Source organism: Electrona antarctica (assembly GCF_951216825.1).
Source record: "Electrona antarctica genome assembly, chromosome: 5".
Taxonomy (NCBI): Eukaryota; Metazoa; Chordata; class Actinopteri; order Myctophiformes; family Myctophidae; genus Electrona; species Electrona antarctica.
In genome coordinates, this window is record NC_136810.1 from 50,086,639 (window position 1) to 50,102,772 (window position 16,134).

Below are 16,134 nucleotides of genomic sequence, written 5' to 3' on the forward strand. Positions count from 1 at the left end.
AATAATATAGCTTCAGATTATTTTAGACAGAAAAATAAAAAACGTCAGAGCGTGACCTTTTTACACTTAAGTCACGCCATGACGTATTATTTAAATACGTCAAGAATTGAGGTAATTGAAGTATTTTGCCAAACGTCAGAAGGTGAGGTAATCATGATGAGACAATGTTGCTCTGGTGGAGCTGTTGCCCCCGCACCCCGACTATGGATAAGCGGTTGAAGATGGATGGATGGACTCTTTTACAACACTCACTGGATCCAGGTTTTACTCAGGGCACATGCAAAATTCCAATCAGAGCCTCACTAAAAAGAAAATCACGCCTGTGTAAACTGAGCAGTGCAGGCTGTGTGTGTGTGTACTGTGCTATTGTTAGTTATATTGGTCAGTGTGAAGCTCAACAGCTGTACTGTAGCCCATTAGGCTGCTCAACAGTGCCACTTTAGGTCACCCAGTGGTATTGCAGTTGTCTGTACTCAAATGGACATACATAGGGACAGACACACACAGCCGTTCATTGGAGTGGTTAGGCACCGCTCAAAAATGCATTGGTCAATGAGGAAGTCCATATGCAGGCAGGGACACCGAATGGAAACTGAACGGCCCATCCCTGAAATTACACGTGTCCGATCAATGACTGCCTTATGACTGACTTGCTTACTTACATTTGGAGTTTCAGTTCGGATGTTCTCTGTGGATACTCGTCGTTGGATTAGCCACATTCTGGAGGGTCAAAGGCATACATACTGGACATAATGCAGGAATACTATGAGGACACAGATAGGGAAAGACATAATGCAGGAATACTATGAGGACACAGATAGGGAAAGACATAATGCAGGAATACTATGAGGACACAGATAGGGAAAGACATAATGCAGGAATACTATGAGGACACAGATAGGGAAAGACATAATGCAGGAATACTATAAGGACACAGATAGGGAAAGCATAATGCAGGAATACTATGAGGACACAGATAGGGAAAGACATAATGCAGGAATACTATGAGGACACAGATAGGGAAAGCATAATGCAGGAATACTATAAGGACACAGATAGGGAAAGACATAATGCAGGAATACTATGAGGACACAGATAGGGAAAGACATAATGCAGGAATACTATAAGGACACAGATAGGGAAAGCATAATGCAGGAATACTATGAGGACACAGATAGGGAAAGACATAATGCAGGAATACTATGAGGACACAGATAGGGAAAGACATAATGCAGGAATACTATAAGGACACAGATAGGGAAAGACATAATGCAGGAATACTACGAGGACACAGATAGGGAAAGACAGATGCACTGTAAAACTCCAGTATGGACATATTTGTGCAGAGAAACAAAATGTTGACATATTTAATACATTTATTGAACAGAGCTTATTTTTCTACGGCTTTAAACCCCACATGGGTACATGTGCCCAATAAAGATATTTCATTTAAAGATTACAATTACATAGCAATCCAGTTTCTCCATTTTCAAGCATCACATGAGAAATCTCTTTCCATTACTGAATGAAGGACACAACCCCAGAACCTCTGTAATTCAATTCGTTTTTGTGTTATCCCTAAACTTCTAAAACTAAAACTAAAAACTAAAAGTAAAAAAGGAAAAGAAGTTTAGGGATAAGGCACTGACAAAAATAGGGCCCAATTCCGATTGCCCACAGGCACACACTTGTGTAACCTTGTCACTGCTGCCCCCTAGTGGTTGGTCTTCACACTGCTTTGTCCTTGGGATGGACAATGAAATCACTTTTATTTGATTCCCATGGAATCGCCTGCCACTTCTTTTCACTTCAATGAGGAGCCCATCCGGAAGGACCAACCAACTGGGTCTCACCCAAACACGGTGAAATAATGTATGAATAATGAATGAATGTACGAATGAATGGGCCATTGTAAAAGCACTTTGAGTAAGCACGTAGTGCATAGAAAAGTGCTATAAAAATGCAATCCATTATTATTATTATTATTATTAAATAACAACATGGATTGGCAATTCCGTACATACACGACCAGAAAACCCCAAATCGGAGGGGCGCCGTCTCAAGCCAACTTGAGCCACCACCATGAGCGAGTTGCCAAAAAAAACAACTTTAAAAAAAGAAAAATTGGCCTGGGCCGTGGCTCAGCGGTCCAGGCACCTTGGCTGGCAATCCAGTCTGGCAGTGTGCCGTGGGTTCGACTCCCGATCCTGACGGCCTTTACTGCATGTCCTCCCCCCATCTCTCTCCCCATTTCCTGTCAGCCTACTGTCTGTCCCTCCATAAAAAATATAAAATAAAAGGCGAAAGCCACAAAAAAAAGAAAAAAGAGAAAAAAAGGTCTGTGTGTGTGTCAGACTGCCACAACATCTGCGTTCGCTTCCCGCGTTCACGCGTCTTACTTGTCCAGTAGCTCAACAGCCCTGCTGACAGGCAGCCTTTGACTAACCTGTGCAGTCTCCTCTCCAATGCAGTAACAACAACGAGGCCAACTGTGTGTTTGAACTGAACACACCTGGCCAAGTTACTCTCCGTGGCTACTGGGCAGGAGGCTTTTCCATCTTTTTGGCACTTGTTTGGTCTAAAAGTCCAAAAGATTTACAGTATCAAAGAGGTTTTATTAAAACAAAGCCAAATCCATTATAAACAATACATGTTTTACACACACACACACACACACACACACACACACACACACACACACACACACACACACACACACACACACACACACACACACACACACACACACACACACACACACACACACACACACACACACACACACACACACACACACACACGTCCGAATGACTCGCCATTCATATCACACTACTGGTCTTTCATAGAAGACTTTAGCCATAGCAAGTCCAACTTTGGCCACTTTCTTGTCCTTGCTGTCGGGGCCCATGTTGGCGCGGGCCAGCCCCGTCCAGTACTGTTCCGTACGGGTCTGGTAGTCCACCAGCACTTCCCCGTCCTGGACGGGAGGATGCTCCTTGGCATCTGGAGACACACGGGTACGAAAATGGACCATCAATGACACAGAAAATCAACCATGAAGACACACAAGACATGTGGAGGCAGAAAGACATGCGTATACACAACTGCACAGCTGCAATATCATCCATGACAGTTATCTAACTCAGGGGTTCTCAACCTGGGGGTCGCGACCCCTCGGGGGGTCCCCAACTTATTTTGGGGGTCACCAAATTATTTATTTTTTTAAAAAGGTTTTTTTTTTTTGCAACTGAATGGCTGGAAAATGGAAATTTAGATTTTATATAGTACACATGCATGGCATGCATGCATAAACTTTCCTTAAAGATGGAGTGCCACAATTTTTTCCAGTTTTTCATGTGTCTAATATGAGGTGACAGTACTTCATTAGACACCCTGGAGTCGTTTTTATGCGCAATGGTGTATTAACGTTGTATTTAGGGTTTCTTCCTGGAGGCTGAACCCTTGACAGTCAAACGGGCCAATGAAATAAACAGTAATATAGTGACATCACACTATCAGCCCCTCCCCAAACCCCTCCCCCTTTATCATACAACTAGTTGTGTGTGTGGCTTCAGTTCAGGTGGATCACCACCCATCACCACCCACCAGGCAAACCAGGCATATATACTTAATGAACTGGTGGGCGTGTCCACATAAAAGCATGATTTTAACGAATACTGTACACTTTTTGGAAAAAGTTATTCCTCCTTATATTATAATAATACCTGATGATCATGTTTTAGGGTGGAAAAAATCGTGTCACTCCATCTTTAACGATTATATCTGGTTTCAGTATTTATTTATGATGTCATTTCTCTATTATTGCTTCTTCCAATGCACCGGAATGTTGCATCAGGATTCTCTTGGTACCCAAATGCGCCTCCATGCCTTTGATCTGCCGCGCAGCAAGCATTTTGACGACACATGGGCACCACTGGCACACCAGTTATGAGCACTCCTGATTATTACAGATGCCTCTTGCTCTGCCCCCTCTGTTCTATCGTCATTTTATCACCAGAGAAAAGAAACAAAGATGGAAAACTCTAGTACCTTCCTCGTCGTCGCTCTCCTCAGATTCCTCCTCCTCTTCGTCTCCTCCTCCTGCCGCCTCTTCGTCTCCTCCTCCTGCCGCCTCCTCCCCCTCCTCCTCCTCCTCCTCTTCATCGCCCTCTGAGTCAGACTCTCCCAGCCATTCCTGTGTCTCTGTTGAGAGACAAAGGTTCATCACCATCATGCGCGTGCGTGCATGCGAATGAGTGCGTGCGCCTATCTGTGTGTGCGGTACTCACTGGGGTCCATCTCGACCAGAACCTCCCACCGGTCCATCTTGTGGAGGTCGAGGCAGTAGAAGTCGTTCAGGGTGAACTGGCGATCTCCGACCTCAAACATTCCGCCATACACAAACAGCTTGCCAGAGCGCACAGTCGCCATGGCGCTGGACCTCGGGCAGGGCTCCACCAGGGGGGCGCACGCCGAACCTGAGGGGAACGGGGAGGGAGGTGTGGAACTAATAAGGACACTAATAAAGACCTTGAACCATTAACGACAAGCCAAACCCTAGCCTGGGTTCATGCCTGATTCGCTGCATTCCGTTTGTTTTATCACTTTGCTACTCAGTCTGGAAAGGGTCCCATCGCCAAGGTTAAACTGAAAATCAACCTGAGGCTTCTGATTGGTCTGTGGTGTAGGTTGGGACAAAAACACCAGTTTGATGTCGTATCAATGCGCCGCTACTGCTGTTGCCCTGCAACATCCCCTTATCATTCACTAAACTCACCCCACACAGCCGTCGTTTTTTTTGTACTACTGAATCTGACATAGTGGAATACTGAATCAAACTTTTTACTGTAGGTTTTACTCTCGAGTCTCGAACTGGCGCTACTTTTCTCCAACAGTGAGAAAAGCATGGACAGAGTGGCGCTGGCTGATGACGTATCAGTAACAACAACGTGGCTACGTAACAGGTGACATTATGACATACATTGTGAGTCAAACAGGAGGCTGGCCAGACTGAGTAGAGAAGTGACAAAACAAATTCACGGAATGCAGCGAAGCAGGCTGGAAACCAGGCTAGCAAATCCCCAATCAGAATGTGATTTGGTCCAATTATTCTTTAAAAACTGTTTAGTAAAACATGTTTCTTTTATGCGTTTGTTTTACTTGTAAATTACATTAACCGTTTCCGTCCGTAGGACGTAGCCACACGTCCTAGGGAATCCAACCGACGCATGCATTGGACACGTCCTAGCGCATCCTCAATGATATCAGGCGAGGGGAGAATATTCTGATTTTTTTCCTTTTTATTTTTCAGTCGGACACTCGGCCACCGTAGAGCGAAGCCTACGGTCATATTAGCTTACCGCTCACTTAGCTGTTAGCGCGGCAGAAAGAATGCCTCGTCTCTCCTAATCCAGGGCGCTCTCCGTGGTTTTGATCTGATGGATATACTAAGCGCTTCATTTCTGACTTCAACATGCCTCTCGTTCATAATAGGAACGCTTTTTGGATCATGTATCCTATAAATGAAATCGGCACAGTAAGCTAGCAAAAATATTTCTGATATATTCAGAGTAAAAGCGGCCATGTCTTTCCGGCACCCCAGAGCTTCTATTTTGAAGGAATCCCGGCACTGATTGTGTTAATAGGGGAGGCAGAAATGAAATGTAACGAGAACCAAGTTATAAACCAACTTTCATCGTCGTCCTCTTCCTCTTCCTCGTCCTCCTCGACCACCCGCGTTCCGGGAATCACTTCCGTTATGGTCATCACGGTCCCGTCCTCCGCCACGATCTCCTTGATGACCTCGGTGGGTCCCTGAGGAGCGCTGGCCGCCTCCCCCTCCTCCTCCCCCAGGCCCTCGCCCTCCGCTCCGCCTTTCTTTCCCCGACGACTCTTCTTCTTCTGCGACTTGTTCCCCTGGACAGACATAGGACACGTCATCAGGACTCTGAGGTTCCAATTAGCCCATTAACCCATTTTGACCTGAGAAATTCTAAAAACAAATCTTCGAAATCTTGACAGTTTTCTGAAACCCCTATGTTTCTATGTCGGTGGTTCTCAAACTATTTCATGTAAAGGACCCCCAAAATGATTTGGCCGCGACCACCACCATCTCAAAATATGTTGTTCCAGGGACCACCCAGAAGCAAAGATATGAGTTTAAAAAGTTTGCACTGAAAGAATATATATTCAAAGATGTGCGCCACATTTTCATGATATTTCAAAAATAGCAGACCTACAAGCTTGTAGCGCACCACTCTGTGGCGTGCTATGAGATTGTAGATCTCAGCAGGGAGACAGCAACAGGAAAGAAGCTGTTCCTGAGCCTACTAGTGCGGGAACCAATAGTCCTATAGCGCCTCCCGGATGGAAGAAGGGCAAAGAGTCTGTGGTTTGGGTGAGAGGGGTCTTTCAGGATGCCTCTCGTATCTTAATGGGTCAAATAAATGAACACTGGGGATTTCACTTGGGGGAACTCCAATGAGAACAGACAGAACACATACCTTATGTACAATTTGTTCACAGCCAGAAAATTTGCACATTTTTATCCACAATGTACTTCTAATACATGGAAGCAATCCGGTTAGTAACTAGTGACACCTGGTGAGAAGAATCCTTTACTGTAGCTACAATCAATGAATGAGAACCATGGAAGACATTTCTAATGTAACCAAGAGATGACCAAGATGGTGTATAGACAAGTCAAATGTAGTACGAATATTAGAAACCATGGATGCATTTTACATAATAAAAGCACATAATAGAGCACCAAAGTCCTGACGTCACTTTCAGTAGAGGGCACCAACACACAGGTTTATAGGTTTTTTATTTGTATTGAAATCTCCATAGGGCGATTTTATGTCGCTTCATATAAGAACTGTGTTTGAAAAATAAACCGATCACCCCGGCCTTTTCACTCATATGGATATGAAGCATCGACTGAAGGTGGAAATGTACAAATATACCAAAAGAGTAACAAAATAAGCGTTAGAAACGAGCCAAACAACCCAGAGACTACATTTCCGGGTAGGCTGCTTCTGCCCGCAGCCCGTCGCACAACAGAAACTGAACGTTAATTACGTTTATTTTTATTTTATTGATATATAATGTATCGTGGTTAGTACGAGTCGAGTCACCACCAGCTGAGCTTACGTCAACGAGGAATCTCAGGAACGCAATATGTTGACAGCTGGGCGTGACGTATATGCTCAGCGACATTGCATTCATATGTAGTTTCAAGGCTTCTGCGGTCACATTAATTCCATTTTCTCTAGAAACTGGCTGTATCAAATATGAATGGACATCATTAACGACGCACAGCCACTCCCCTGACAGAAACGCCGGGGTGGTCGGTTTATTTTTCAAACACAGTTCTTATATGAAGCGACATAAAATCGCCCTATGGAGATTTCAATACAAATAAAAAACCTATAAACCTGTGTGTTGGTGCCCTCTACTGAAAGTGACGTCAGACTTCGGTGCTCTATACATATTTATTAAATATTACCCTGAGTTGCCCGGGGAACCATCGGTTCTTTGCCATGTCATACAGGTACAGGTCATTGTAGAAATCTCCCTCCAGGGTCTCCTCATCTTCCTCGTCGCAGACCCCACCAAACAGCACCGCCCGTCCCCCCGAGCCCACCGCCAGGGAGAAACTGGAGCGAGGAGGGGGCTTGTTACCGGCAGCATTCACCCTGGACCACGCCCACTTCTCTGGAGGCCAGAGGGATAGACAGACACACTCTTATGACGTTCAGTGCATGTTGGTTTGCATTTAAGCTTGATGTACTGTATATACAGTGCACTGCCTTGCATAAGAATCCATGTTCCCCCTCTCTAATATATAATTTTCTGTGTGGCAGCCTGGATCTTTTTTTTTTTAATACGTTTTCTGGAAAACTGTTAGGAATTACAAGACATTTGTAGAATCAGGTCCTCAGGTTAATAAGGATTAAGTATTGCCTACCTTTGCCGTCCTTCTCCTCTCTCTTCAGAAGGAACATGTCAGAGTGGATGGTCCCTTTCTCCACGTCCTTCTTAGCTCTCTGCAGCCCGACAAACACACAGTTATTATCAGCATATTATCATCACAGCACAGTTCAAATGTTTTTACTTAAGTAAAAAGTTTCAATAATGCAATGTAGAAATATACTCTGCAGTAAAAGTCTGGAATTCAAAATGTACTTGAGTAAAAGTACAAACGTATTGTTGTCAAAATGCAAATAATAATGATAAATTAATAATATCTATAAAATATATAAAAATAATATAATATAAAAAAGTTTTCAAATAAATGTATTGGAGTACAATATTTGCCTCTGAGATGTAGTGGAAATTGGAAATACTCAAGTAAAGTACAAATACCTCAAAATTGTACAGTAGTACAGTACTTAAGTAAAGGTCCTTATGTTACTTTCTATCACTTTCATACCCTGAAGAAGACAACCTGTTTGTCGAAACGTTGGTAAAATAAAACTTTTTTTGGCATCGGGACTACGAGTTTGTGCGACCTCTCCTTTCCTTTTTAAAGTACAGTATATCTCCCGTGGTCAGCACCTCCCTACTCTTGGTGTGCGCTCCTACCTCTTTGATTGCTTTGACTTTATTTTTATTTTTTTTATGGTTTTTTTTGTGGCTTTCGCCTTTATTTTATATTTTTTATGGAGGGACAGACAGTAGGCTGACAGGAAATGGGGAGAGAGATGGGGGGAAGACATGCAGTAAAGGCCGTCGGGATCGGGAGTCGAACCCACAGCACACTGCCAGACTGGATTACCAGCCAAGGTGCCTGGACCACTGAGCCATGGCCCAGATTGCTTTGACTTTCTATCACTGTGACACAGCAGGACATGAGAGAGAGAGAGAGAGAGAGAGGGGGGGGTGCCACACACAGTCACACACGCACCGCTTTGGAGTATCCTCCGTAGATGATGACGCCCGTGGACTCGGGCGTGGAGGTCATCTGGCAAGCGGAGCGCGGCGACGGGCCGGTGCCCGAGGGAGAGAGGCGGGACCAGGAGAACGAGTCCAGAGAGAATGCATAGATGTCGTTGTAGTAGATGAAATCTCTATAGGAGAAGGAGGGGGGGGGGGGGGGGGGGGGTGGACACCTATATTAGTAGAGATTTTATCATTTGTGAAAGAGACGAAGAGGAACCAATATTTCAAATATTACTTTCCGATTTGCAAACCATTTCTGTGTGAAGTGCATGTGAAGATTGTGTGTGCATGCGTGCATGTGTGTGTGTGTGTTAGGGCATTCACTTCTAGTCATTTTTACTAGTTGACTAGTTGCCTTGTTTACTAGTCGACTAGTTGTTTAACTACCTATTGTTTTTTTGGGGAAATAAATATTTGTACATTTAAAGAACATTCAGAAACTGTGTACATTGGTGACTATAACTATAATCTACCTGATCTTGAGGCCTACCAAATCGTGAAAAAATAAAATAAATAAATAAATAAACTTTTGTTTTGTTTTGTTTTCTTATCAACTAGTCAACTAGTACCAACAAGGTCGACTAGTAGTCGACTAGTTGCTTAATGCCCTAGTGTGTGTGTGTGTGTGTGTGTGTACTGTATCAGTACTCACATCAGATCACAAGCACGCAGACGTGACAAACATGTGTAAATGGTGACACAGCCCTAACCCTCTTCCTACCTGGTACTCTCATGGAAGCCACCAAACAGCAGAAGCTGTCTCTTGCTGAGGACCATCCTGTGTCCACTCCTCCCTGAGGGACCACCTGGCACCCTGGACAGACAAAGAGTTGCTTGTATTCATTTAGAAACATGGTTTTCTTTCAACCCTTTTCATATCAAAATGTTACGCTCTCAAGAGTTAAAGGAATCGTGACACAAAAAGTATTTTGTAAAATTGCACCCAAAAAAACTGAACTTTTAACATTCATTAGATATTCTGTGGTATGTTGTCTGACATTTTTAAATAAATGAAAATGAATGTCATGAAACCTTTAAAGATCTAATAAGAGTCCATTTGGTTGCCATCTCTCCATCATTTAGCTGGGGACCATGCACTGGTTGAAACCACCGATTTAGAAATATGGTAAAATAAAAGGGTAGAGTAAATGTACTAGTTCCTTTACACCACTGTCGAGAAGACCATCCATCTGTATACGTACTTGATGTTTTCCCATGTACTCGTAGCCAGGTGCAAAACCCACAGGTCCTTGTAGTGGTAGAACTGTTCGCCGTCCGGAGACGCAAACTCTCCCCCGCACACCCACAGCTGACCTCCACCCTGGGGGACCACCACGGCCTGTGCAGCCAAACAAGAAGAGGACTTTTTACCCCATTAAGACTTGGAACGCATCTGTGTCACTTAAGTGTTTTTTTCACGACATTAACCGTCATTTTATACTTTAGCTATGGAAAAATAGCAGATCTACAAGCTCATAGCATGGCACTGAGTGCCGCACTATGAGCTTGTAGATCTGCTTATTTTTGAAAAAAATCTTGAAAACGTGTGCAAATCTTTGAATATATATTATTTCACAGCAAATGATTTTTAACTCATATCTTTGCTTCTGGGGGGGGGGGGGGGTGTCCCTGGATATTTTCAGATGGGGGTCGGCGGCGGCCAATTACATAAACGTTTTGGGGTCCGTAACATGAAATTGTTTGACAACCAGTGATAGAGAAATTTCAGCAAACCATCATGATTTAGATTAACACATTTTGTAGAATCTGGTCTAAAATGAGGGACGATAAGGGACGGGTTATACATACACATTCCTCACCTTATTGGGAAATATGTGTCAATTTAAATTGATTCAAGTCTGGCATCATCAAAATGATTAAATTGTGCTTGGTGCAGTAAGCAGCCAATTGCAGTCAAATCCTGCTGTGCACTATGTGCAGCGTATTGTGTTGTCTTGGAGAAGTCTGCCACCTTATGGTCAAAAATAAGGATGAATATTGTAGTGGTTCATATTGATATTAGCATTTCCTTCCATTCATTGTGCAGTAAGGACAAATACAAATGAGCTGTTTGCTGAATCGTCAAACTTGTGTCTATAAACTGTGTCCGTGAGAGGTTTACCTGGTGAGCACAGCGTGGTGGAGGAGGGTTGGGGATGTCTGACTTTACCCAGGTGTCCTTCTTGATGTTGTAGAAAAACAGATCGTTGTACAAATACGTCTGTGAAGGATAGAAACTTTGTTTTAATCAAGGATTATTTTTGGTTGCATTGTGTTATTCACGCAGATAGTACAAGAGTGACACATAACATTAAGTAAAGATATTATGTGCTGCTGCTGCATACTGTATGTATGGCTAACAGCAGGCCCCAATGACTCACAAAAAACAACTTGTTGTAATTAAACCCTATATTTTGGCCACTATAGCTAATTTCATGGCAACCCAGCCAGTAGTATTTTTAGATATCTTTTTTGGGAAGTAGAAATTTTGGTTTAACCCGTTTAAATGGGTTAATAGAACAGTAGAAGCACAAAATAAAACGCTTGCACACTGACGGCTCCAATGCGACAGATTATTTTGTTACTGCACCAAAACTATCTGACGTTTCGAGCACAAGGCTTTTCTTCAGACAGAGTTAACATACACATACATGCCGTGACGTAATAATTACATCTTAATAATAATAATAATATACATTAGTGAAGTCAAGTGTCTACCTTCTTTCCATTGAAAAACTCTCCTCCAAACAGGATGAGTTCATCTTTCTCAGGATGGGGAGAGAGAGAGGCATTCAGCCTGTATTAGGTACCAAAAGACAGAGACTAACTGAGTTATTTCTTTCTGAACAGAGACAATGCGTCATAAAATAAATATATGGTATGGTATGGTATTATTTGTCTGAAAACATAGAGGGGTGTTTGTTTCACATCAAGCTAAACGGTATAGCACAGTGGTTTTCCCAAACTTTTTAGCTGGAGACCCAAAAGAGAAATTAGACGTTTTTCCGGGCCCAAACTAGTTCGGGCATCCTTACTAGATGACGGAACCACCTAGGCTTGCTCCTTTCCAAGCGAAGGAGCCTACTCGGAGTCTCTCACACGGCACTGAACTTCAGTTCTCACCCTCTCTCTAAGGGAGATGCCAGCCACACGTCTGAGAAAACTCATTTTGCCCGCTTGTATCCGGGTCATGACCCACACTTCATGACCATAGGTGAGAGTAGGAACAACAGTGCGCTACAGCGACTGCAATACCGGTGCCACTGCTGTTCCGATTCTCCACTAAAATTTGAAATCGTGACAGCTCAGAATAGTTCAATATTAGCAGAATAATGGAAGCAGGGGTCATCTATATGTCCAGACAAATGTGTCCGTGGCAATGACTTGGCCTTGTCCGTGGCAAATTTTCTTTCAAAAGATTCATTTTTACACGCCATTTAAGTGTAATAATTTTTATCATAAAACCCAATTATTGAATGTGAAGTCTCCAGGATGTCTTCGGAATATGTATGACACTGATATACAACAACACTATGGCACATGGGTCCACTAGTACTAGTGGTAGTAGTGGTTCTCAAATGTTTTATTTGCCAGGACCCCCTTAACCCATTTTGGGCGGGAACCCCTTTTGGTGTTTTAAATATTATGTTATAATTTAGCCATTGAAAAATAGCAGATCTACAAGCTCATAGCACGCCACCGAGTGGCGCGCTACGAGCTTGTAGGTCTGCTATTTTTGAAAAATCGTGATTTTTGAAAAATCTGCCGCGTGGAGCTTCATTTCCATCCACCAGCTGTCTAAAAAACAGGAAGAGATGCCTGCCACGAGCGGCTTTTGGCCGTGTATGGAAGCCCAAGTGTGCTTACACCCTCACTATACCTTGGGGATGGCGGTGGACAAGCCGTCTCCACCACCTGCGTCTTCTTGGCATCCAGACTCTGGAACTCGGCTATAAGGGCTTCCAAATCCTCCTGGCAAAAGAAAAGCAGGGGCAAAGGTTTGAATTGATTGAAAGGAGGGAGCAGGGAATTAGAACTGGTAAAGACTGACTTGACGGCGTGTTGTATTCTCAAGTCGTTCAACGGTTCAACTACACTACACAGTCTGGAGTTGATGAGGGGAGGATGAGGAGGAAGCTGAATGCTATTTTAGAGAACCATTCTCGTTCCCTCTGCGATGAGCTAGCGAAAATGAACAGCAACAGACTCATCCCTCCTTGGCAGTACACAACTTGGTCAGTCCTTTCTGCCAGTAGCCACTACTCATTGTAGACCTGCTATTTTTGAAAAATCACGAAAACGTGTGCAAATCATTGCATATTATTCTTTCACAGCAAACGTTTTTAACTCATATATTTGCAGATGGGGGTCGGTGGCCAATTGCATAACATTTTTGGGGTCCTTGACATGAAAAAGTTTGAGCACAGGATTTAGAAGACATCTAGAATCTGGTCTCAGGTCTTAATGGGTTAAGATTTGCACTGCCACATTTGTATATATGCTCATTGTTTACACACATTAGTACATAGTCTTGGTCAAGTATTGGTCTTCATTTATAAATGTATTGGGCCGGGCGTAGATGTATATTAATTCATATATCCATATGTGTGTGCATATTCGATACACTGTACATTTCCCTTATTCAGAGACAGTGAGGATATCTTGTGACAGTCTGAAAGAATCTATGCATATCCATTTTTTCTTCATTTTATATTTATTTTAAGTTTTATTTATCTTGGCTTGGTTCTTCTTGAGTATACCTTTCTGCCATGCGTTTGTTTTATGCTGCGATGACACCTGCCAAATGTCCCTCCGGGAATCAACTAAGGTTTATTTTTATATCTCAATTTAGTTCCATTTCATTTTTAATTGAGTTAAAATGACATTAGCAATAGCAAACTTTCTAACTCAGCTTGCTAAAGCGGTGTCCAAAAACTGTCCACGTGTGCAACAATAAAGAAAACATGAACAAGGACGATAGTACATTTGGTGTTCTATTCTAAAAAAAAAATTCATCGTCAAACCTCTTCACGTTTAGACCTCTTGGAAATCTTTTTCTCCATTTTGACAGCTGTCTTCTCGGCCCCTTTCACCTTCTTCTCTTTCTTTTTACCCATGGCTGTGTTGATAAATGTGTTTAGCGAGACTAAGGTTTTAAAAGTGCTCTGTTCTTCTGAGTGATGCTGAACAGTGAACACGTGAATCTCACCTAAACAAACTCATGCGCTGTTTCCTCTGTCGAACACGATTTGCTTCCGGCAACATACATGACGTAGACGACCCTGTTATGTGTAGAGATTCGACTACGCCCTCTAGTGTGTTGGAGTTGGAGGAGAAATGTGAAGGATAGTCTCTCCTCGAGACAGACTGATGGGGCGCTGCTGTGTTTGGGTCCGGTTCTCAGATTGAAGAAAAAAAAGGTAATATGGCTCTATCAGGAAGAGTAGTAGGGCTAATGGGAATCCGTAATAAACTAAAAACAATAAATCACATGGTTAGAGTTTAAAAATAAAATAAAAATAGGACTATGCACATATAGGCCTATGCCATTTTGGAAATAACTCTTCCTAGTACTTCCGGCAAGTTCCGTGCCTCTTTCACAGCTGTTTATACTTCCACTCTATTCTGGTCACCAGTCTCAAAGTGTCCTAGTGTCCTAAGTGTCCACGAAAAGATGACATTTTACCTACCGACATTCCATCCTGGAGGCAAATCTTTCCGGTGATAAAATGACCACTAACGTAATCAAAAAAGTCAACCAAAGAACAAGATTCCTATACAGGATCTCCTCACTGGTCAACAAAAACACCTTGAAGACCCTGACAGGAGCCCTCATACAAGGTTTCTTCAACTATGCATGCACCTCTTGGTACCACAGCACCCCAAAGGCCCTTAAAACAAGGCTCCAGACTTTCCAAAACAAACTGGTCAGGCTACTAATTGGCCTCACTCCCCGAACCCACCTCACCCCTGCCCACTTTGATAGGCTGGAATGGCTTAGGGTTGACGACAGAGTACAGCATCTTGCAATGGGTCTAGTCCACAAGATTTGATACACCACCAAGATACCCATGTACCAAATACTTCCTTAATGTCAACGAAGTCCATACCCACAACACCAGAGGGAGTTGAACAAACCATGTGCAACCCAGATTCGGCAGAAACAAGGAACTAAATTATTTTTGCTCCTATTCCACCAAAATGTGGAACGCCCTACCAACAGTCATTAAGACATGCAAATCCCTTGACTCCTTCAAATGTGCTCTCAGAAGGTACCTACGGACGGCTGCAATTCGAAACTGGCCCCCGTAAAATCTGATTCCCCCACCCACCCCCTTTTCCCCTCACTGTAGGCCTATATGTTTTTTTTCACCCTTTTTACCTCCTCTATGATGATTTCCTGTTTTTGAGGGGTGCTAGCCCCTCCTATAGGCTATACAGTAGGTTTAATGTTTGTCTTTAGTTCAATGTTTGACAGGACAAGGTCCAGAGTGTGCATGGCCCTTGTCATGTGTGGGTGCCTGGTGACCTTGGGGAATTAAACAAGGAACATTCAGGGGGGAGGAGATCAGGGAATTGTGTGTAATCCCCAGTTTGTACCCATGTTTCAGTGAGAAGCATTAGATCTAAATGGCGGTCAGTAAAAAGGTCTTTCAACCTTTTAAAAGACCTTTCAGAGGGTATGATGATGATGTCACGCACCCTCTATCGCACTTGTCCTGTATCCTGTATGAGTTCTCTCTCTCGACTGGATAACATTTGTTTCACAACCTTTTAAATGCATCTCCTGTGTTTTAAAAAGCTGGAGATACAGCGGGAGGCCCCTGTTGTTACTGAACACTCGATATATCGATGATATGCTATCACAATACAGAGATATTTTTAACACGTATTTTCAACCAACTAGAATAACAAACTGCACCTTTCATTGATTGTGTGGCGTGCCTTGCACACCTGCACGTGTGTACCTGACATTGTGTGTTGGTCTTCATCAGTCATTCAGGCTCTATATTCCTCTAGAGTGTGTAGAATGTCACAGATAACAGGAGTACTTCTCTTTTCACGGCCAGAGACCTGCAGCCGCCATGCTTTGCAGCTAATTAATGATAATGAGCCAGTTCTGTTTACTGCCAAAGCCATTCTGACAAGCATGCCACATTCACAAGTATGAATCATGTATACACATGCACA

General features: G+C 43.1%; 1 protein-coding gene across 1 annotated transcript; it reads right to left on the minus strand.

Annotated features, from left to right (window-relative positions):
- Positions 1 to 1,373: 1,373 nt before the first annotated feature.
- On the minus strand, positions 1,374 to 14,191 carry klhdc4 (kelch domain containing 4). Its single transcript, XM_079500752.1, has 13 exons — positions 13,968 to 14,191; positions 12,824 to 12,915; positions 11,662 to 11,740; positions 11,066 to 11,164; positions 10,146 to 10,282; positions 9,665 to 9,757; positions 8,909 to 9,071; positions 7,970 to 8,048; positions 7,508 to 7,716; positions 5,691 to 5,916; positions 4,290 to 4,478; positions 4,051 to 4,203; positions 1,374 to 3,003 (listed from the first exon to the last, which is right to left on the minus strand). The coding sequence occupies exons 1-13, from the start codon at positions 14,058 to 14,060 to the stop codon at positions 2,825 to 2,827; spliced, it is 1,791 nt and encodes a 596-aa protein (XP_079356878.1). The 5' UTR covers positions 14,061 to 14,191; the 3' UTR covers positions 1,374 to 2,824.
- Positions 14,192 to 16,134: the final 1,943 nt, after the last annotated feature.

Bases quoted from the DNA above. Each gene is read 5' to 3' on its own strand.
- klhdc4 (XM_079500752.1), bottom strand. From the start codon at position 14,060: ATGGGTAAAAAGAAAGAGAAGAAGGTGAAAGGGGCCGAGAAGACAGCT. The intron at 12,916-13,967 runs GTTTGACGATGA...TTCTTTTGCCAG, and splicing joins AGAGGTCTAAACGTGAAGAG to GAGGATTTGGAAGCCCTTAT. The intron at 3,004-4,050 runs GTACTAGAGTTT...GTGTGTCTCCAG, and splicing joins GGAGAGCGACGACGAGGAAG to ATGCCAAGGAGCATCCTCCC.